General features: G+C 43.6%; 1 protein-coding gene across 1 annotated transcript; it reads right to left on the bottom strand.

Moving 5' to 3' along the window:
• Positions 1 to 9,322: 9,322 nt before the first annotated feature.
• Positions 9,323 to 10,388, bottom strand: GPR141 (G protein-coupled receptor 141). The gene has a single exon (XM_054990916.1). It carries the CDS (start codon positions 10,386 to 10,388, stop codon positions 9,474 to 9,476), a length of 915 nt encoding a protein of 304 aa, XP_054846891.1. The 3' UTR covers positions 9,323 to 9,473.
• Between the last annotated feature and the right edge of the window lie 13,589 nt (positions 10,389 to 23,977).

Genomic DNA, 23,977 nt, shown 5'->3' on the forward strand with positions numbered 1-23,977 from the left:
GTACTCTCATAGGTGGTCACACAAACATAGGCTGCAATGATTGCCCATTTTGCATTCACCAGCACTGAAAAAGCAGAGAACAAATATTAGCACCGGAGCACTCACACCGTTTTCGACACACTTTTCTCCATCGGCTGCCATTACCCAGCATTTTCCCTCCACCTCCATCCAAGGAATTTGATAGCTTTAAAAAAGCGGTACAGTGTTATAGTGCTATAGCGATTGTAGCAGGGGTCCCCCGGTTTTTCAAGCCTGAGGGTCCCTTTGGAATTTTAAGAGGGGGTGGTGGTGAGCACTGCCCCACAATGCCTGCCGCAGAAGGCAGAGCCAAACTTAGATTGGTTTCTGCAGGAGGTAGAGCTGAGCTTTGCAAAAGGATCACAGAAGGGGAATAAAAAGAAATGAAGGAAAGTCCGAGGACAGAGGGAGAGAGAAAGAGAAGGAGAAAGAGATCTTCCTCAAAAGATTGTAGCAAAGCAGGTTTGGGAAAGAGGATACTGAGGATGGAGAAAGGACAATTGGAGCATGAAGTCATGTGGATGCTCAAAACTAAAGTGCTCCAGTTTGGATCCCAAAGTGGATGTCTGATGGTGAGACCCTACCTCAAATTATCTGGCCAGCAGAGATCCAGGAGCAATACCTGCACCTTTGCTGGTAGTCAGCACGTGGCCACCCATGAGACTTCTGGGCAAGAAATGGTCACGATGGGGTATGGCCTCCCGTGGTCTATCTAAAGAGGGCCAACCCAGACACAGACTAAAGGTGCTGACCCTGCCCTTAGGGTTGCTAACTCTGGGAGATTTGGGGGTGAAGTAAGGTTCCCTGGTGCCTATCGGTGGTGGACAAACTCCTGGAGGTTTGCCCCATGATTTGTGGGAGGTTACAAGCCACTTGGACATCACCTGCCACTGGTAGGCAACCTAGGCAAGTGTGTGGCGGGCACACTCCTGGTGCAGCATGATGATGTCACTTCCTGAAGTGAGGTCATCATGCTTTCCATGGGAGTGCTCCTGAACTTCACAGAGGCCAACTTTGCTTGGGTTTTGCATTCCTATGCAAAACGTGATTTCATCACTTCCAGAAGTGATGTCATCACATTGGCACCAGGAAGATCCTTGTGCCAGTGAATACTGGTTCCCCCTTCCAATCAGAGGGGTATGGGGACCTGGCAACCCTAGAGTGGAAGCCGAGGGAAGATGAGGTTTGAGGAGAGGAGGGCATTCAGCCGGTTATAATACCATACACTCCACCCTCAAAATCAACTGTTTTCTCCAGGGAAACAGATCTCTGTCATCTGGAGAGCAGGCTTAACTCTGGGAGATCTCCAGCCACCACCTGGAGGCTGGCAACCATAAATGGTCTGCATGCCACAGTCACAAAGAGGAGGAATCAGGGGGTGGCAACCCCCTCCCTCTTCTTTCTAGGCAATGGGGGGGGGTCACAATTGAAAATAGAAACTCCAGGCTTGAGCTGATGGAGCAGATAACAGCAGATAAACTTCATGTGGAAGCTCTCTATCTCTATGTACAACCATCATAATTTCATATTCAGCATTACTTGTAAGTACATAGATTATAGATTTAGCCACTCCTGAATCTGATTCTTCTTCTCCATTTGGGAACATATGGCTCTTACTGCAATCTCCCCCCCCCAAACAAACCAACAAGCCCAGGCTCCCAGAACACTAGACAACACTCTAAGCATGTTGACTTGGGGAAAATAAAACTGTTGGGTTACATCTTCTTTATTTCAGCAGAAGGAATTCAGCAAGGAGGAAGATGAGTCAAATTGAAGCTCACACCACAGACAGAGAACAGCAGCCTATATACCAGTGATTTGCTATGAGTACAGTTCTGCAAACTGCATGCCTTTCACAGAGGACACACACTTTTGCCATTTTAAAAATTTGATTCAAACTAGCAATCTAGACTAATCCCGCTATTAGTCATGCTATTTTCTCTGGACAATTATGTCTGCAGGGAAGAAAGTGACTTTTTTCTATAAACTGCTAGGACGACTTTATATTTCGTGCTGAAAAACTAACTAACAAAACATGCACATTCTGAGACACAGGGATTTAAAACAGCTGAGCTGTATTCATCTTTAACACAAATCATTAGCATACAATCCATGTCCATAGTCGTGTCGACCAGTTGTCTACAGATTGGTGTTTGCAGTTTTCAGGGGTTGAGAAGATTCCATGGAACTTAATAAAGTGTTTTTCAAGTGTCACATTGTGGGTCAGATCTGAATGATGATACTAACTTCTTTCAGGGTGTGTACATACATATTTCAGAGATAACTTGCCTCTCCTCTATAGCCCAGTATTAAAATAACAGCAAAAAAATAATGTTTTTTTTCAATCTCATCCAATTCCCATCCCTACTACAGACCCCATCCTATGCGACTTTTGTACAGAATAGCATTTTTAGGTAGTCAAAGCATATGCCTGCTTCCTTTTTCACCAGCAGAAAAGCTGGTTGGATTCAACCCAATGATATGTATCCTGCTGCAGAGATCCAATGACTTAAAGGCATTTCAGCCTTCAGTAGAGAGGCAGTGATTTCTGCCTGTTTCCCCCTCCCACACAGACTTCTCGCTTTGCCCCTTTGCTTTTCCAGAGGGACCACTGACCCCTAAACTGACCACTGAACACAATTTTGGGAAACTCGATGGTAGGTTGCCAGCACCAGCATGGGGAATTCCCGAAGAACTGAGGGTAGAGCACGAAGAGAGTGTGGTTTGGCAAGGTGAGGGGTCTCCATGGGTATAATGCCATACAGTCCACCTCCAAAGCAGTCATTTTCTCCAGAGGAACTGATCTCTGTCATCTGGTGATCAGTTGTAATTCTGGGAGATCTCCAGCCACCATGTGGAGGTTGACAACCCTACCACTGGGCTGTAGCTGGCGGAGGAAATGGGAAAATCCCATTCTATAATGTCTAGTGTGCTACAGGAGTGAGAGAGCCATTTCCTGCTCTATTTACAAATATACCTCACCTTTCAGAAAGCAGCCTTTTAATAGTAATGATAATAACAACATTCGATTTATATATCACCCTTCAGGACAAATTAATGCCCACTCAGAGCGGTTTACAAAGTGTGCTGTTAACCTTATGACAATCATCCTGTGAGGCGGGTGAGGCTGAGAGAGCTCTGAGAGAGCTGTGACTAACCCAAGGTCACCCAGCTGGCTTCAAGCAGAGGAGTGGGGAATCAAACTCGCTTCTCCCGATTAGAGTCCTGCCACTTCTAAACCACTACATCAAACTGGCTTTGAAAGGTAAAGATCTCCCCCTTCCCCCAGCTTGCACCGTTTCTGTGTATTTCTCCTCAGGATTGACAAACAATACCACAGCAAGGTAATCTGTGAGAAAAAAGCAAGCCTACCCACTACACAGGCTTTCTCCTTCTAAATGTACAATACAGGGGTCACACTAGGCTCTTGTTCTCAGAAAATACCCACAGTGTTAATTAGTCCAGGACTATCCACTGCCGTACATGAAGCGAACCCTGTAAAAGAAGGGGGATTGAAGGAAAGGTGAGCAGGCTGTTGGTTGGCTGCTGTTGCTATGGCCACCAAAGAACATCCTTATAGAAGCCAACGTTAAGGAATGGGGGGGGGGGATAAACGGCTGGCTTGGGCTGGAAGGCCATGTGTGCATATCTCTGAAGGCCCCAGTGGTCAAGAGCTGACTGGCATTGAAATGATGGCTCTTTCCCAGGTCGAAGGTGACCTGTTCTCAGGGAAAGGCTTCTGGCAAAAATCCAGTGGCTTAAAAATGGGTTCCTAGTAGGGTTGTCAGGTTCCCTGACCCCCCAAGGTGGGAGGTTGGAGGCCCAGCACCTGCCGTCTATGTTCCCCCCTCTTCTGAGAAGTGATGTCATTGCATGGGTCGCATGCCACCCAATTCGGCCCAATTCAGGCTACTGTGGTGTGCAGGAGCACGCCATACCACTAGAGAGCGTGCCCTGGGAGGCGTGTCCCCCCCCCACTGGCCAGGTAAGCAGAGGTGGGGGTGGAGGGTGGGAGCAGGGGATCCCTCGCCCCCGCGGGGGACTGGCAACCCTAGTTTCTAATCCATGGAAGGTTATGCCATAGTAAACCTGTAAGTCTCGAAAATGCCACAAGACCTTTGTGTTTGCTTTGGTTCTTTTAATTATTCTTTTCCAGCTCCAGGAAATTCTTTTAAACATTGGGCTGGCTTTACTATACACGCTCCATATAGCCACATTGTCAAAGGAGTAACATCAGTAACACACTGTAGTAACCTTATACCACTAAATTTACAGCTTGCGCCACTGATCACAGCTGGCCCCACCTACCATATTGTCATCGCTTGCTTGTTTCTGTTACTAGGAGCTGGGCCATGAGGCAGAACAGGAAGAAATAGATGTATTTCCCAAATCACACTGGAAAACAAGGGCCGTTTCCAAGCGTCTTACTGGCCTCTGGAACATTGCGCAAAACACCCGGAAGATAGCGTCTTCTTGCGCGATTTTGTACGAGAAGACACTATCTTCCGGGTGTTTTGTGCAACGTTCCAGAGGCCAGTAAGATGTGTGGAAACGGCCAAGGTTTCCTTGGGACATACGAAGCAATTTGGGGAACACTGATTTCTGTCTCTATGCTTGTTCTCACCCTCTGCATCCAACCCCTGACCTGAATCTGAAAGCTGTTTCTCATAGGTGGAATCCAAGGCAGTAGGTGTGGAGACCAACAACCTCCTAAGAAACTATATGTCCAGCTTTCTGGTATAGCACTAATGTAGTAGTCAGCGCACATGTCTGTGCACATCATAGAGTTATATTAATTTGCACAATTTCTTCTGATCCATTTGGCCAAATGTAATCTACCAGCCATGCCTAATAGTCTCCCGGTGTGTTTGTGCACTCTGAGACAGGCAGTAAAAGCAGATGACTTATTGAAACCCCAGTGTGCTGCCATACATGGCTGGTGATCTGTGTACTACCTAGTGAGTCACAAGTTTATGTGATGGCATTTAATGAATGCCCTATTTATATGACAGCATTTTTGCATTTGCTTCTATATTCACCTTGGAAGGACAAGGGGGAGAACTACTAGTTCCAGTTGTATCCTCTTCAATGGCTAGAATGGTGGTGGAGAGTCATAGGGTGACCCCGGGTGGGATTTTCAAGGCAAGATACGAACAGAGATGGCTTGCCTGCCTCTGCAACCCTGGTCTTCTTTGGAGGTCTCTCATCCAATTATTAACCAAGGCTGGCCCTGCTTAGCTTCTGAAGCTTGATGAGATCAGGCTCACTTGGGCTATCCAGGTCAGGGCAATGGCTATAATAGAGGGATGCATTTATTTAAATATTTATACACACTTTGCTCCCCAACAGGGACCCAAAGCAGCTTACAACACTGTTCTGCCTTCCTCCAGAGTAACTGTCCCACGGTCACCCGGTGAGCTTCCACGGCAGAGGGGGATTTGAGGCCTTCCAGATCCTAGTCCAACATTCTAACCACCACATTATGGCGCAATCAGTACCACTACTACCTCTTCCCACCTGTTGCTACAATATTTAAGAGTTTTTGAGAAGTCATTAGCGATGTTCCTCTTTGGTCTTCATCAAGAGGAGTTATAGCTCCATTCTTTCTTTCCTTCGCTTTCTAAGCAGCTCACAATATCTGTTTTTTAATTTCCACCAATCTCTCTCTCTCTCTCTCTCTCTCTTTTGGCCTTGTAATGCTTGTTTTATGGAATGGTCTTTGTTATGGGGGTGTCTTGCCTATAAAAATTGAAGAAAGAATGTTGTTGCCTTGGTGACTATATGGTGACCTTAAGAATGAATGCAGCTAGTGTTTGAATAATAGCTTGGAGAGTATTCTAAATCAAATATTCTGCAGAGCTAAACTTAATGATTTTTCTATTAGGAAAAGCTCCACAACTGTGTGATTCAAGGATATAAACACTGGCCTTTCTTCTGAGCTGTCAAAACTAGCTATATCCCATCCACTGTACGGAATTATTAGAGGTAATTTCTGCATTCTTGGAGAGATAATTCTGGCCTTTTCCTCTGACAATAAATATGTCTACAAAATAGAGGATTATGTTTCCTGGGGAAAGTTTCAAAAGCATCCTCCTAAAGGTCAAAGCAGAAATGATGGGGGAGTTTTGTGATTTGGCTCGCCCACAGATTTTTAGAAACTAATTAGCTGTCCCACATCAATGCTTTGAAGGTGTGGTACCTGTCTCTCCCCCCATGCCCAGCCTCTATTTGCAACTTCAAGGGACAATTTAAATCAAGACGAAAGGCATGGGAGGAAAGCTTTCTTCTTTCTTCCTTTGTAGCCCATCCACAATATTCACATGCAGCTGCAAATTACTTCTTCTTTTTTTTTAAGCAGAAGGTCCTAACCATACATCCTGTCTAATTTGATTCCTGCCAGTATATTTTCTTTTTTAGGAGTAATAATGGCAAAGGCAGGGGGTCCATTTTGACTGCTGGGATCATATGGGGATAGAAACATTAAATTCCTTTGTCCCCTCCCACCCGGTGACCCCGATCCAAATCAGGTACCCACATGGTTGCTCTTGGGCCTTAAGAACTGCTGGGAAGATATGGGCCATTTTCACACTGCTAGCCAGCCGCAGAACATTTTGTGCGAGAACTCGTGCAAAATTGCGCCAGGAAGATGCTGTCGTTCCAGGAGCTCGGCGAAATGTTCCGTGGCCAGTAAGCAGTGTGAAAACAGCCATGATCATGGATCTCCAAGATCTTATCCCGCCTGGCCGTAAGACCTGTCACTTTTAGTGCAATATTGAAAAAAGGGTACTAGCTGTGCACTGCAGGCAGAAATGCCAGAACCAACGTTTGAGATGAAGGTGAAGGAAATCACAAAATCCGAAGGTTCCTTATTATTAAAAAGCAACCGTGAAAAGAAACTGAAAGGGACACAAATGATTCTGCAGGGTCAAAGAACATCCTGTGAAAAGAGATTCCTGATAGAGTTTCTGTTATTGGAGAGGTGATGTCTAATGAGCCCTAGGATTTTGCCTGAGACAGTGGAAGCAACTGGCTGAGCTATATCATGTCAAGGGGGAGGGAATCCTTTGGTCTCAATGCTGAAGGCCTGATGAGAGACCTCTCCGATGAGCAGAGCAACAGCCTGACCACCAGTTACTTCACAGATGAAGTAGACTGTTGTTACCTCTATTCCACTTCCAGGGTGCATTCTACAGTAGCTTAAACATCAACCTGAGCTGAATATCATGGCTCCATGGCTTATGAAGAACCCCGTGGTGCAGAGTGGTAAGCTGCAGTACTGCAGTCCAAGCTCTGCTCACGACCTGAGTTCTATCCCGGCGGAGGCCAGGTTCAGGTAGCCAGCTCAAGGTTGACTCAGCCTTCCATCCTTCCGAGGTCGGTAAAATTAGTACCCAGTTTCCTGGGGGTAAAGTGTAGATAACTGGAGAAGGCAATGGCAAACCACCCCGTAAAAAGTCTGCCAAGAAAATGTCGAGATGTGACATCCCCCCATGGGTCAGTAATGACTTGGTGCTTTACCTTTACCGTATGGCTTATGAAATAGGGCTGCACCCAACATGGCGATGTTAATTCTTCTACTGGATATTGTGACAATAGTCTCTTCTACATTTAAGAAGGTCATGGGTGGAGCAGAGTACCACAGGGTTGCATCTGGTCTCTCAGCTAGAGGAAATGTGGCTTCTCCCACACTAAAAAAATGTGATATTTCTGTGTGCAGGAGAATATTTGAAGAATTCTAATGTGAGCCAGAGAGACGTCATTGTGCAGGAACAGGAAATCAAACTTTGACATCTCTTGGAAGCTAACATTGGTCTACCAGTTGGGGCCATGGCACCAGATCTAAACCTGGAATGTAGTTTCTCTAAGAGCCTCTCTAACTGAGATGAAGTACACGCGGCGGCTCAAGTGAAGAGAGGCTAGCTGGGAAAACAAGTTCTAAAAGGACAACTCAGAAGGCTTTGTCAATTTCCCTCTCTACAGAGCCAGCAAAGAAGATCACTGCTCAGAGGGTTTGTTTATTTCCACAGGGGCTCCCAGAAGGAGAGGTGAAACTGACAGAGCCTTCAAGGAAGTGGAGAGGAAATAAACAAACCCCCTGAGCAGTGATCTTCTTTGCCAGCTCTGTAGAGAGGGAAATTGACAAAGCCTTCGGCTCCATCTTTTAAACTTCTACGTTTCCCAGCTAGCATTGCGCCTCTCTTCACTTGAGCCTCCACATGTACTTCATCTCATTTAGAGAGACTCTAATTCAGAGGCCTTGCTGTCTGTTGCTGGAGCTGTGGAAATGAACTGGTTGCTGACAGACCAATCAAGGACAAGGCAATGAACTTGCTATTTATATTAAGCCTGGTGAAATCAGAGGCTTCGTGTTGTCTGCCAATTGCAGGGCTGATGTTGCACCTCCATTCCGTGCCTAAAGAGAGCTCTGAGACCTGAACTCTCACAGTCTTCGAGGCGAAGCCACATCAAAGCTATTTTATTTCCATTGAATAGGTGATTGTCTTTTCACCTACTCAGGCTAAAAGCAGATACAAGGGATTTGCACTAGGGAAAGATGCATCAAGCCCGCGTTTGCTGAACCCTTATTTCCCCTCCATGCTCCTCCCACTGCCCAGTAAACTGGATGCCAGTTGGATATGAACATTTCAGAATGTCAGCAATTATTGCCACTGGATGAGTGGACCTGATGTGGGCCAGATAAGTTAATTTTTTGATAAGATTGGTAAGTTATTTATCCAAATGCGGTGTGGCAGTGCTGCTGACAGAGGGGGCATTATACATTCCAGATGAGGCTTCCTGTGTCCTATTGCCCCAGTAGCTGTTAGCAGTGGGCCCCTGACATTGGTGGGCTTGGGGTAACTGTCCCATTGCCTATTGAAAAACCAGCCCTAGTCTTGGGTAGCTAACTAGCCTAAGACCTAACCTCTGGCCCTGAGGTACGATTACCAACTCTGGGTGGGGAAATTCCTGGAGAATTGGGGGTGGAGGCTAGGGAGAACCTCTGGACGGTATAATGGCATAGCTCCACTCTCCAAAGCAGCCATTTTCTCCCAGGAAGTTGATCTCTGCAGCCTGGAGGTCAGTTGTAATTCCAGGAGGTCTTCAGGTCCCACCTGGAGGTTGGCAACCCTACTCTGAGGTTTGCAGTTCAAGTCTCCAGTGCTATTATAGGTGAATGCAGGAAATACGTACACATATAAAGAGTCATAGACCTTTAATTTTTCATGTAATTATTTTCCTTTTAACTATACATTTTTAAACATGGCACCTTGAGGTTTTCCCACTTTTCGCTTGTTCTCTTAAATTAAGAATAGTATCTAAATCTCACATTGTGATGCAGTTGCCATAACTGCTATGCAACATCCGTGGAATGTAGTCAAGAAAGATACATTTATCCCTGAGCCATATACCTTTCTCCTATACAGAAGCAGATCCCGTTGCTAAGTAGCAGATTGTCATTTAACACAGCATGAAAACAGAATGCTTTTTTGCCTCCAGAACTGGCTTCCACTTAACACAAAGGACAACAGATCCAGGCAGCTGATTGCAGTGATACTCAAACCAATTTCATTATATATCTCCAACTGAGAACCTTCTTTATATTGCTGAATGTAATAAATCCGGAAAAAGTGATAAGGAAGGAAACAAAGAATAATGACCCATACGAAAATCAAACTTTTGAACTGTGCCCGAAATTCTTGGTGTGAACAAATAGCTCCGGATAGCTTTTTCACCACTTTTAGAATGATGAAAACTTGCAAGCCCAAAAGTGTGCAAGTGATCACGACCACGAGAGCAATGACAGCATAGTTCAGTGCTTTCACTGAGTCGTTCTTTAGCTCCTGGTGGAATGTAAAACATGTGGCATTCTCATAATGCCCAGTTGTCCCATAACAATGTATGAGCGGCAGCGCAATTACGACAGCCACGATCCATATAGCTGCACTGCTTGCCACAGCATGTAGGTTCCTGTAGAACTCCAACTTATCTTTCCACTTAAAGAAAATAAGGCACCTGATTACCAAAACAAACACATAGAATAGAAAGGTGAGGTACATGTGGATGTGTATCATTGCACTCACAATTTTACAAAATGGTTGTCCAAAGACCCATTTGTCCGTGGCATAGTAGTACAGCCGAAATGGCACTGTTGCAAGGAAAAGGCTGTGAACTGCCACCAGGTTTATGATTGCTGTAGTGGTCACTGATAACTTATTCATTTTCACTAGCAGGAAGGATATTTTGATGGTTCCGCACACACCTCCAATGAACACCACTGTGTATATTGTAATCAAGACAGCTTTCCAAATGCTGTTTGTTGGCTCGGGTTCAAAAGGTACGCTTAGAAAGGTTGTGTTCTCTTTAGCCATGGCCTTAGAATCGCCTTCTGTCAAGCACTAGGGAAAGAAATAAACATTATTCAAGTTTTGAAAGCATACTCGGAAAGTGCAAATCTAGAAATATATGGATTGCTGCCTTTTCCAAAACAAAGTACTAGAAGAACGTTGGCTGTTTCCACTTCTTAAAAATAGCACCACACTCTCCAACTGCTGGCAGCTTCTTTGCGCGATTTCTGATGTCACCATTTCCAAAAGAGTGAAGATGGAATCATAACTGCCAGCATCCATTTTGGAAACAGTGACGTCAGAAATCGCGCGAAGAAGCTGCCAGTGTTCGGTGAGCATGGCGCTATTTTTAAGACGTGTGGCAACAGCCACTATTAGACATCACGAAGTAAATATCTGAAAATGGAACAGTCTGGAATACAATATTGAGGTTGGGCTTCCAGTGTTGTAAAATGAATAATTATAATGTTGAGTTTGAAATTATTGTTATGGCCAGTCTAGTAAGGAATGACATTTTTTTTCTAGGTAGCAACTTAAATATGCTTCCTCAGTAGGTACTCATGGCTCAAAACTCCCATCTCTGGAATCAGTTCAAGAACTTCAAATATGAAATCGTTCCATTATGACAGAGATTTGAAACAGTAGAAAGAAGATAGGCTTATCAGGGGGTATGTAAAGCTTTCAAATGTCTAGATGTTATTTTAAACAATATACTGAACATTTCATTATGTACACTGCCTGACTAATCTAGAAAGCTGTATAATTAACCCAAACCAGAGATTTTCACTTCTATTAGTTTCAGTTTAAAAGACTGTGCCTAAATCTATTTGGACTATACTTTCTGAGCTGATTACTTTTCTATCAGGCAATTACACTTCTCCATTGCTGCTCTTTATTTTGCTTACATTGTGTCCTTGAAAACCAATTAACTTTGGGATGAGTCTTACATTTAAAAAAAAGAGGGCTCAGAGCAGTCTGTTTGAAACAAGCCGTTCTGCCTTTATTTTTTTTAATGGCAGAAACTAATCAGGTTATTCTTTTGGGGGGGCCTGGAGATGAAATAATGGATAAGGCTTCATCTACTTGATTTCTGTGTATCAGGCAGCAGTGTTAAAGAAGATCAAGGAACAAAGCCAAGAATCATATGTGGACACAAGGCTCTTTCCCCAAAGAAGTCACTATTAGACATGGGTACAAACAGGAAAAAACCTCCAAACAGGCTGTTCGTTGTTCATTCCCGACGATGAACATGAACAGACGAACTGAACTGAACATGTCCCGTTAACGAGCCAGGCTCTGTCCCAGCTCAGAGCCTGGCAGCAGCCCTGGAACCAAAGGCTGGGGCTAGAACCCTAGCCCAGTACACCCAGAAGCCTGACCAGATCAGGCACTAATAATAATGTGAGCCCTCAGCCAAGTTGCCCACTGAGCTTGGCCCCAGGGCCTGGCAGCAGCCCTGGAACTGGAGGCTGAGGCTAGAGCCCTAGCCCAGCACACCCAGAAGCCTGACCACCAGATCAGGCACTGATATTGATACTACTAATAATCAGTGTGAACCCTCAGCCGAGGTGCCCACTGAGCTTGGCCCCAGGGCCTGGCAGCAGCCCCGGAACCAGAGGGGATAGCTCCCTATCCCACCCACCACACAGAGAAAAATCCCAGCTCCAATGCGCTCTCCCTGTCTCTCCCCCAAAACACTATCAAGAGCTCTGTCCCACTCCAGTGCTTGCTGAAAGTGAAAGCCAGAACTGGGAGCTCAGTGCCCTTTTATAAGCAGAGGTCTGATTGAGAAACGCAGGAGGTCTGTGGTTGGCAGTCAGAACTGCCTAACAGGGTTTGCAGGGATGAGATTGGAGTTACCATGGCCACAGAACACCCCCTCTTCCCTCCCTCCCCCCAGGTGTCTGCTCCCACGTTACTGATTGTAACCGATTTTGCAGCTCAACACTTGGAAGGAAGACCTGCCCATCAAGCTAAGTTGGGCTTTGATTGGGGTGTCTGGGGTGACAGAGGGAGTGCAGACAGAGTTCAGGCAGTCCCTCACTCCGTTGCCGAGGCAATTGATTGAAGGTGCCTGAGTGTCTAGCTTCCTGAACGGTGGCCGAGTGCAACAAACAAGGCTTGCGATGACCACCTGTTTGGCTGAAATGGTGCCTCATGAACGGCCCATTCGCGAGCAGCTGAGTGGCCTTTTCATTGGTTTTTTCCATTCATAATGCTGTTCGTGCCCATGTCTAGTCAGTATACTTAATTTAAGTATTTCTTCTCGGTACATAAGCTCCATTTTAGACTGTAATTTTGGAGACTGAGGCCTAGGGTTGCCAGCCTCCAGGTGGGGGCTGTTTATCTCCCAGAATTACAACCAAACTCCAGAGAGTGGACTAAATGGCACTATACCCTGCTGAGGTTGCTCCCTTCCCCAAACTGTTGTCCCCAGGCTCCACCCCCAAACTCTCCAGGAATTTCCCAACCCGGAGCTGGCAACCCAAATCAAGCTGCTTAGGATCTTGATTTTACATGCGGTGGAATTCAGGACGGCAATTAAATGTGTACGGGTGGCTAGTACGCAAAACTAGCAAGAGTCATTCCTCCCGTATTCTCAGGCCTTCCTCCCCTTGACAGAGATATTATGGGTAAGAAATTTAAACCACGTTCACTTATGTTATAGCCCATTACATTTTGTGAAACTGGAATGGCTAGAGTTAGAATGTTGTGAGGAAGGTGTATAGCTGTGTCATCCTAAACAGAGTTAACACTTTCTATGCCTATATGGGCTGTAGACTTGAAAGGGTTTAGGGCCGCATTGTTGGGTACGCTGAGTTTGAAGTGCTACCTCGCTTTTTTTCTTTTCAAACTGTGAGGGGTGAACTATGGAATAAAAAATTATGATTAGTTTCTTGAAGGTGAAAATAGACGTGATTTGAATATAAAGCTTGAAGGTCTTTTTTAAAAGATTTTTATGGCCATAATGATGGTAAAGAAAAGAATATAAATTCTGCGTTATGCTGATAAGTCGGTAGATAGATGCACTTAGCCCCTTTTCTAAAAAAAAATAAGTGATTCAGTGTAAATCAGAGAGCAAGACGGAAGATTATCAACTGCTAAGCATTTTCATGTAGTGGCTGAGAGAAAGTTCATTGCCTGAACTTATTTTCTTCCTTTTCAGTTGGTTGACTTGTGTCCTTCCCAGTTTCTTCCCCAATATTGGCAAAGGGGCTGATTGGTATCTGCCTATAGAGTAGTTCCCTTAGTATGTATCAGCTGAAGTTTCCTTAGCTTGTAGCAACTTAATACTAACATGTCAAAATATCAACAGGTATAATATGTGTAGAAAATTTTTTGCATAAATTTCCATGGAAGTGAGAGAAGCCAGAGCTTCTGTAACTCATAAGCAAAGGAGGGTATCTCTCCACTCACCCCTTTTTTCAAAGACCAAGAGACTGGAACTGTCTTCGTTGTAGGTTTGTAGGGTGTGTCCACACTAGGGATGCAAACTAGAGGCAGTCTTGTATAGTGGTCAGACTGTTGAACTAGGATCTGGGACACCAGGGCCGAATCCACACTTCCTTTTTGTTTCCACGCCTTTTTCGCAACCGCAGCGCTGTTCAAGCAGATACTCACATGCTTTCCTATTCCGCGTGTTCCCCGCCATCACTGCGCCACAATTGCACCTCCTTTCCATACCACGTGACAATGGCGGAAATCTGTTTTTGCCCGGCCCTTTTTTTTAAAAAAAATGGGCGTTCATAGCGCATTTGCACAATAAAGAAAGGTTGGTATACTGGAAAACCTACTTTGTGAGCAACAGGGTTTCCGGAGAATGTTTTAATGTGACAAATTATTTTCAGATTTGCCTGCCATAACAACCAGCCAATTGTTAGAAAGTGGTCTCTAACGAACAAAAAATGGGCCAATCAAAGTTGAGGGGGAGGGGACCTTGCCATTTCTTAAAAGTCGGAATATCGGTATAGCGCAAAATTAACTTTTTTTTTTTTTTTTAAAAAGGGAAGTGACATGTGCCGTCAACGCTGATGATGGCGGAGGGAACCGCCCACTATAACACTTTACTCAGTGGCGTGTGAAAAACTGCTTGCACCACGAAGACGCACTGGGAGGGTGAATATGATGATGCACAGCATGGTAGCGGAATGAACCCGATTGCCAAGACTGCACAAGATAAGCGGATGGTGAGTGCGTGTGGATTTGGCCTACAGTTGGAATTCCCACTCTGCCACGGCAGCTCAGTGATTGACCTTGGACCAGTCACACTCTTTCAGCCTAACATACATCACCGAATGAGAACAAAACAATGTTGTAACCTGCTTCTACTCAGAAGTAAATCTCCTTCAGCAGAGGTCCTGCTTATGCTGTGTTTCCCCCCTTTCATTCCTTTGTGTTGAGACTGTCAACTGCTTCCTGTTCCCTCATGATTAAATAATGGTTAATTATGATCAGTAATTCACAGTGCAGTCCTAAACAGAGTAACTCATGTACGGAGGCATTGTTAGTTTGGTGTAAAGCAAAAAACCCCCCAACTTTCCTATAAAGCAAAAAAAAAAAGTTCTTTCTTATTCCTTATTTTTTGGATGTCAGGGCTAAAAGGACTGAGACATATTTTGCAATTGATAAAGTAAATTTAGGATCCTTCTCACTAAGCAAAAAAGCCAGGGTTTCTGGCGTATAAGGGGATCGTTAATTAAAGGCTTAATATAGCAATCCCTTTTATTTTCAAAGAACCTACACCTGACCAGGGCATGAAAGGATGTATTGATTCTATTAAGGCCACAAGGACAAAACCACTGTGGGTATAATATTCAATCTTATAACCATTGTGGGTACAGTATTCAATCTTGCAAACAAGAAAGCTCTGCAAGATTGCAGATAGTAAGATAGTACATATAGGGGGTATTGATTTGGGGAAAGAAAGACCAAAAGACAGGGGTGAACAAACTCTGCAGGTTCTTGAAATCAAGCTGCTATAATCGATTTCTAGGACACAGTTTTTAATCAGAGAAAATGCTTTGGATTTGCCCATCTCAAAAATATCATCAATCAATATTCCAACTATCATCAGTTTTTCATCCTGGGCTTAAGTCCCTTCTCCATCAAGAGCTGATGGTTAACCGTTTGTTTGCTGTAAGAGAAAGTGATAACTGGCAGAGAACAGGAAATAATTAATTAGAATGTGAGGAGAACCATGAAAGAATATTTAAAGGAACAGTGGCCTGCGAAGTCTCAGTATTGTTCTGAATGTCTGCATGGGATAGCCTGGCGGTGCAAATATGCTCCTGGTAAAAAAACAATACAATATATAAGATCTGGATAACTATAAAAAATGCAACAGGTTGACCACAGCCAGGGTTTTTTTTCTGGGAAAAGAGGTGGCGGAACTCTCAAGAGGAAAATGAAGAAGAAGCACATGGATTCTTTGAAATCATATTATTTTCAAGCACTATTGTCGAGTATTTTCAAGCGGTGCTGGAACTCCGTTCCCCCCGCGTTCCCCCACCCCAAAATCCCTGACCACAACATTATTTGAATTGTTAGTAAAAGGTGAGCGCCAATTTTATCCTAAAGTGCTAATATGGAACCAAACATATACAGGTATTGTCCCATGGGGCACAGTGTTACTGGGCCCATAGAAGGTCCTGGATATATGAGATCACCCTGAGATTACTCTATCACCAAAGACTGCTAGTTACTATTAGGGAGGTTTTCTTTAAGAAACGGATGTGGATTATATGCTATGAAGAACAGTTTAGGAGCAGTAATGAAATTTAGAGGAGGGAGACAGAATTACAGAACAACTACTGCTATGTATTGCATTCTTAATGTGCATTCATGTGCTTTAGTTTAGCTTATACGATGAATCATTAAACAAGCACTATAAATTCGCATTGCTCTATTAGTAACAAATTGTCGAGGTAGTCAGTATGGTGTAAGCTCCATTAAATGCGGAGATCTCTATCTTGAGGTAATAGGATATGTTCAGCTATGCGCCTTAATTTGAGTATTTCATACCACATTATGAAGACAATTGTCTCAACGATGATCTCATTAAGAATGTATTCTGAAATGACTACATACATTAGTAACTATCAGAACATTCCAAGACTGATTGGCTTTTCTTACAATGGGGAGATGGTTGGTTGATTCATGAATGGGAAACACAGTGTCCCTTGCAGAGAAATTTCACACACACTCAGAAGAAAAGTGATGTTCTCTGCTCTGGAGGAACTTGGTAGTTCAGATATTGTGGGAAAGACCCATGCAGTCGGCCCTTGCGGTTGGGTTGTTTAAATTTTACCCTAGCTTTGCAAGAGCCTCTACTGGGATAATGTTGAAAGGACTCCTGATTATACTTTTTGTAGATCCCTGTGCTGTATCTAAGTTTCGCAGAATGTCAAGCACACCCTTGGTGCCAGCCAGAGACTGCAGCAGTCATAATAAGAGTTATCCCAGTCAAAGTCCATCCACCTTGATCTTTCATGATTGCTCCATAAAATCTCTAATGTTACAGCGAAAAGAAAAACCTGCCGGAAACCCATACCTCTTATAGGTCTTTGTAGTTTGTCGGTTAGTCAGCTGATACAAAACCACTTCCTTTTTGTGGTGGAATGCACACTGCATGTACCGGTGGGTCTTGCATGTCTGGCCACATACATTGTCAGACCATCATCTGCTCTCCTTGTGGGTCCCCCTTGTCAGAGAACAGCATCTGCAATCAACAGGATGTATCAGAAGGAAGCCCAGTTTTTATTGGCTGCCATTTTAAGTTTGCCAGGTTAGTTATAACTCTATTTTGGACTCAGCCTTTCCCCCTCCCCTCTTTTTAATTCAGATTGACCTGCTTACTGGTATATGAAAGTGGAAACTGTCTAGAACACCATACCAAGGGTGTGTAGCCACAGTATCAACAGTGCATGACAGTGCCCTTGTACTACCAAAAAGTGTACACCACCAACTATGGCCAGCACCCCATACTAGACTGTGCTACTTTTCCCCCTCCTCCTCCTGTTGATCTCGGGAGCAGGGGTGACCCCACCTAGCAAGCACATCAGAGAGAAATCTGGATTGATGTAACTGAATTCCCAAATAAAACTAGAACCCAAAAGGTGTGTGTTACTCTAGCATTTCTGTTTCTACACATAGATTTTATTACAGTCAAGAGACCAGCCAAGTTAAATACAGATAAAAGAGGCGGGTTTTAAATATTTAAAATGAATTAATACATAAAAAGTAAGATCATGATATATATATATATATATATATATATATATATATATATATATATATATAACACATATATAACACACACACATACACATATATATAACACACATATATAACACACACAGAGGGCTTTTTTTCAGTGGGAACACAGTGGAATGGAGTTCCGGCACGTCTTGAAAATGGTCACATGGCACAGAGGGCAATCTAAACTCCTCTCTGTCTGGAGATCAGGGGGCGGGGCCACCGGCTGTGTGACCATTTTCACCAGGGGTAATTTAAATTTTAACATACACACACCCCGTTCCAGCTAACCCAAAGTGATGTCATTGTGCGGTCCTGAGTTCCACCACCGAGTTCCACCACCTCTTTTCCCAGAAAAAAGCCCTGCATATGCACACACACATATATATAACACATACACACATATATATCTATAAAACTTACTCACTTCACTCATTCACTTCCCAGCATTTAACATTTCCTTAGTCAAGCAATTCCGCTTTCTGTGTGCCAATACACAAAATTTTGCAACCATGTAAGATACAGTTTTCTGGCTATCTTCTAAGCGATATAGCCGAAGAGTTTCAGGGCTAAAGTCAATATAATATTGTAATGGTATAAATCTGGAAAGTAGTGGGAAAATTATTTGTAATCTTTCTTCTTGGTAGAATTCTCAGTGCAAAAGTATATGTGTAATAGACTCAACCACTTATTTAAGCAGGGACAACAGCGCTGCTGCGAAGGCAAGTGAGAGAATCTCCCATATAAAACTGCAGAGGGGAATGCATCGAATTGTGCTCTCGAAAAGGCCTATCCATATCTCTCATTTGTAATATCCAAAAGATATGGGGATATGGTATAACGCAATCCTTTTTTAAAGCTCTTATAATAACTTAGAGGGAGTATTGCCTTGTCATTTTGGGACTCTGTGTCAACTAATCTTTGAGTGATTAGAGCTTTTGTTTTTTTGAGCCCCACGTCAAACAGGGCTTCTGGGTCCAGGCCAATCAGTTTAATTTTGTCAGCTATCTTTAAGCACCATGTAGGATAAGGCTCGGAAGCTAGCAGCAAGGGAATTAAACCCTTCTGTTCAAGGTGAATTCTTAACCAGTAATAAATTGCATATGCACAAATTTTTAATTCAACTTTAGGCAAACCAGCTTCTTGTCTAAGAATAACGTTAGAGGTACATCTAACATTAAAAAGAGATCTAAGAAATTTAGATTGGACCATTTCGAGGATGTTAACATTGGTGGTCAGTCCCATTTGTGATCTGTATAAGAGTCGAGCTAAGGATTTTGTTTGATATAGTTTCAAGGCCGCAGGTATAAAACTCACACCTTCTTTTCTAAAAAATCTAAGGATGTTTCTATACCCTTTGCCACATAGAAACATAAAGCTGGAAGGAACCTCAAGTGTCATCTAGTCCAGCCCCCTGTACAACGCAGGAAATTCACAGTTATCCCCCCACTTCCCTCAGTAACCCCTGCTCTATGGCTAGAGGAAGGCAAAAAACCTCCAGGAACCCTGGCCAATCTGACTTGGAGGAAAGTTCCTTCCTGACCCCAGAGTGGTGATCAGCATTACCCTGGATGAACGAGCCATGTGAGCCAAGCTCCGGGTCATCCCTTCATGCACTCCCTCTCTTGATCTATGTACATTCACATTAAGTTAGAGAATCATCAAAGCTGTCAGGTGACCATCTAGCCTCTTCTTAAATACCTCCAAGGAAGGAGAGCCCACTCCCTCCCGAGGAAGCCTGTTCCACTGAGGGACCGCTCTAACCATCAGGAAGATCTTCCTAAAGTTTAGCCGAAAACTCTCACTTTAATTTTAGCCCATTGTTTCTGGTCTGACCGTCTGGGGCAACAGAAAACAACTCCTCTCCATCCTCTAGTGACAGCCCTTCAAATACTTGAAGAGGGCTATCATATCACCTCAGTCTCCTCCTTTCCAGGCTAAACAAGCCCAGCTCTTTCAACCTTTCCTCACAGGACTTGGTCTCCAGACCCCTCACTACCTTTGTTGCCCTCCTTTGGATATGTTCCAGCTTGTCAACATGCTTCTTAAACTGTGGTGCCCAGAACTGAACATAGTACTCCAAGTGAGGTCTAAATAGAGCAGAGTAAAACTTAATATATCTGGACACTACACTTCTGTTGATACAGCCTAAAATCACATTTGCCTTTTTTCACTACGGCATCACACTGCTGGCTGATGTGCAACATATGATCTAAGACCCCTAGATCCTTTTCACGTGTACTACTGCCAAGACAACAGGGCCCAGGACAGATCCCCGAGGCACTTGTCACTCCTCTTCAAGAGAATTAAGAACCATTCACAAACACTCTTTGGGTGCAAATGGTCAACCAGTTACAAATCCATCTAACAGTAGTAGGATCCAGACTAGAGATGGGCACAAATCAAATTACGACCCAAAAAAACACACGAACCAAGCCGGGTTCCACGAACTTCTACAAACTGGTCTACTGGTTCATTGGGTCGTATTTAAAGAGGCAGTTTAAATGACCATTTTTCCAGGGAAATGGCCATATAAACTTTTCCTGCCACTTGCAAGTGGCATGTCCCTTTAAACTATCACCTGGCAGGCAGCAGGGGGGGATCCCCCCTTACCACCTGCCTGCTGATAGTTTAAAGGGAATTGCCTCGGCAGGGCCCTTTAAACTGCCCAAACCCCAGCCCAAACCCCAGGTTCATGAAAAGCCATGAACCATGAACCTCATGGTTCGTGCCCATGTCTAATCCAGACCATATATTACCAACTTGTCAACAAGAATACAATGTGGAACCTTATCAAAAGCCTTACCAAAATCATGATAAACTATGTGCATTCCCCTGTTCCACATTCTGCATCAGATCTCGTCCAGAATCTTAATTGTCTCCGACTGGTGGCAGCCAGGTCAGAAAGTGTGGACACTGGCACCTTCTCCTAAAGAACTACACATCACATGTTTTATTGGCATTGAGTCATGATACAACAGAAAGTTGTGTGGTGAACCACTGACTTAAATCATCACTCTACACTTGTACCAGACTGCAATTTCCTTAACTGCTTTTGCCAGTTGTTGAAATGTCTCTCTTCTGTGCCCCGACATGTCTGCAAAGCATTCGGTACCCTGTCTGCATACAATCACAGTGCCATTCATAAGAGACAATTATTTGCAACATTTGTTATCAGTGACTTTCCATTCCATTTGTAGAAAGAATGTTGTATTGTACATATTTCACCTTGACCACAGGTATCTCACTCTTCAATATGGTTTTTGAGGGGTGGTGAACCACCCTCTGAGTCTTAAAACAGTTATATGATTTTAATACTTCAAATTGTCCAGTGTTGTATCTTCTTATATCAGTCCAGCTTATTCATTCATCCTATGCCACAAGTTCATTAAAGAGCGTCAGGCAAGCCATTCTCAACTCCTTATGCAGTACATAGTACTAACCCGATTGTTGTTTCCCTATATTGGAGATGGAGATTGAAGGTGAAAGACCACATGGGCGCATTCTGCACTACAGCCATTTTGGGGATGCTGTAGGATACCTTTCCCACATTTAGCTGGAAGTGGAATTGCAATAGAACTCCACATAGCGCCCTGTGTTCCTTTTTTAAAAAAATCTGTCAATGCTATTCCCCAAGGACAATAAGTCTCTCTATACAAGACATCTTACATGGGGACATTCAAGTGACTTAGAGCCAAGCTACAAGTAATGCCTGACACAGGTTGGACACTTGTCAGCTTCCCTCAAGTTTTGATGGGAAAAGTAGGCATCCTGGTCTTGCAGCTGTAATGGAGAGCCAAGCTGTAAAACCAGGACGCCTACATTTCCCATCAAAACTTGAGGGAAGCTGACAAGTGTCCAACCTGTGTCAGGTGTCACTTGTAGCTTGGCTCTTTCTTTCTGTGTGGTCTTATATTCAAGTGTACTCTGTCTCCCTAGCAGTGCATGTGTATCCACAATAGGAGAGCAAGTGCAAGATCTTTCACTTGAGCGTCCCCATATAAGATGTCTCGTGTAGACACTCAATGTCCTACTATTATATTTGTTTGGAAAGAAGCCCCATTCAGCACTTTCCCCATTCAAGAAATCCCTGCAAATGACCCTTTAGACTCCCACGTTTTTGCTAACTAATTCCCGGTCACCATCACTCCCTCCCATTTTTGATTCCATTTTTATTGCTCACATAACCAAAAAATTCAGGAATATATATGAAGAGGAAAATCTGATCTCAGGATCAAAGTTATCTTAGTACTATAAAATCAGCGGACCCTTTATCTGGGCAGAAGGAAAGGGGAAGCTTTAATGCCTCCTTTTTCTTTGTAATTGTTCATTAAGTATTTTATTATATGAACTGAAACTGTAATACTACATAAAAAAAAACCTGAGTACATGTTGTAGCAGTTAAATCATACTCCCTCACCCACCCATCCATAATAGGAAGATGCTCAAATATGCTGTCAGCCAACTAGTGGGAAAAGTAACTGACTAAGCACCAAGGTGAATTGGAAGTGGCTTTCAAGTGACAGAGGCAGCCAGGAGCAAAAGAAATCATGATTCCAGATTAAATGGTTGTGAGAAACCCCTATTAGGCTGACAGGATTAAAGAAAGATGTACATGATACCGGCTTGTTGCTCTGTTCATGTATGTGCCTTGCTTCTCCCTCTTCCCTCACAGAAACTGTTTCCGGTTATGACGACATATGAAATGCAGACTCATGGATTCTCTTCACACATACTGGGGTTTAATACAGTTTGGTATCTTGGTGTGTGTGTGTGTGTGGGGGGGAATTAACTCTGATTAATGCTTGCAGCTGTATTTGTAGTTACAGGTAACCAGAGTTCAGTGTAACTGGGCTTCTCCACATGAGAAGCAAGGCGGTGGGGGAGAAAGGGCTATTCTGATGACAAGTATGATTTGTACACAACATGGCTTAATGTCATCTTGTGACATGATCTGAATACAGTTCATCGCCCAGATGAGATTTGAACCCCAGCCTTCCCGGTTTATTCTTCAAGTGACTATGCTATACCCTCTCTCTGCAGCTGCTCTGAGATCGACTTCCACTCCATTTCAGTGTCAACATTACCTCAGGTAGAATGAGAATCGGCACACCAAACTGGAGATTACAAATTGTGATGTTTTACACGACGTTGCCCTTCTCTACCCAGATAATCAGTGATGAACTTTGTCAGAGTTACTTAAATGGAAATAGCCACAGGCATTTGAAATCTGTTTAACAAATTTTGAGTTTTGAAATGTAGCAGAAATATGTCATGGATCAGCAGTGGCTCATAATCTCTGCCTCATCTACCTTGTTCGTTTGGTAACTGTTACTTTCTTTGCTTTCCATACTAAAAAAAAAGCCTCACTGAAATTGGAAAAGAGCAAATGTGTGAATTTGGCATATTTAAATCTATGCTTCGTAACCTGTTGTTACAGCTATTTGTTGTCCATGCTCAAAACCATTACAGGCTGCCTTTTCTTTTTGAAACAAGTAATCCCTCAGTCAAGAGTGCCTAGTTCCTGTTTCAGATTTCAGTTCCCCCATTGTATTGTTTTGGTCCGGAAACAAACATCTTCACTGGTTTTGCCTACTACTTTTAATTTTTGATAAGGCTAGTCATTGCTAAACAGGTTTAAAAACACTTACCTGGCATGCCCAATTGTGAAAAATCCAGATATCTGCTGGGACACATCAAAAATCAGCTCCGAGCAGTTGAAAGATGAATAGCTACGAGCAAGCGCCTTTTTGTGCTTCCTAAAGCATCATCAGAGCCACAAAACCACCGTTGACTTACACCCACAGTCTTGCATGATATTTTAGACTGCTAGTAACAATGTCCACTTACATGTTTCATACTTGGAAATGTTGCATACTTAGCTGAGCGTGTTTACTCAGAAGAGTCTTGCGGCTTAGCTGGGAAGGAAGGAGGATGGGCTGTAGCGGGGTGGGTGGGAAATGGACAACTGTCATCTATGCAATATGATTAAAAGAAAGAGGAAGGTTGGTGTGTCAGGAATGAAGAGCATGAGGTTGGGGCAGCTGGACGCCATTCCCACCTGTTCCCTCTCTGCTTGCTGCTGGGCACCTTTCCCCACCTGTGTGGAAGCAGCCTGAGTTGTAGATGTTTGTGGATTGAATGTTAACTATAATTGTTAAATCAAGTTGGTTCATTAGGATTTCAGCATTTCAAGTGTGTGCGATGGGAGAACATATCACCTGAGACTTTCCCAATACGTGCAGTTGCCATTTTGGGTAGCTAAGGCAAGGTGGACAGCCCCGCCTTTGGTTCATGCAAACACATACCCTCAAGAATTTTGATTTCCAATGGTGTGTATGGAAGTTGAAAAATATGCC

Source organism: Eublepharis macularius, chromosome 11 (genome assembly GCF_028583425.1).
Source record: "Eublepharis macularius isolate TG4126 chromosome 11, MPM_Emac_v1.0, whole genome shotgun sequence".
NCBI lineage: Eukaryota > Metazoa > Chordata > Lepidosauria > Squamata > Eublepharidae > Eublepharis > Eublepharis macularius.

What these genes read in the sequence shown, in the direction of transcription:
- GPR141 (XM_054990916.1), bottom strand. Translation starts at nt 10,388, where the DNA reads ATGGCTAAAGAGAACACAACCTTTCTAAGCGTACCTTTTGAACCCGAG.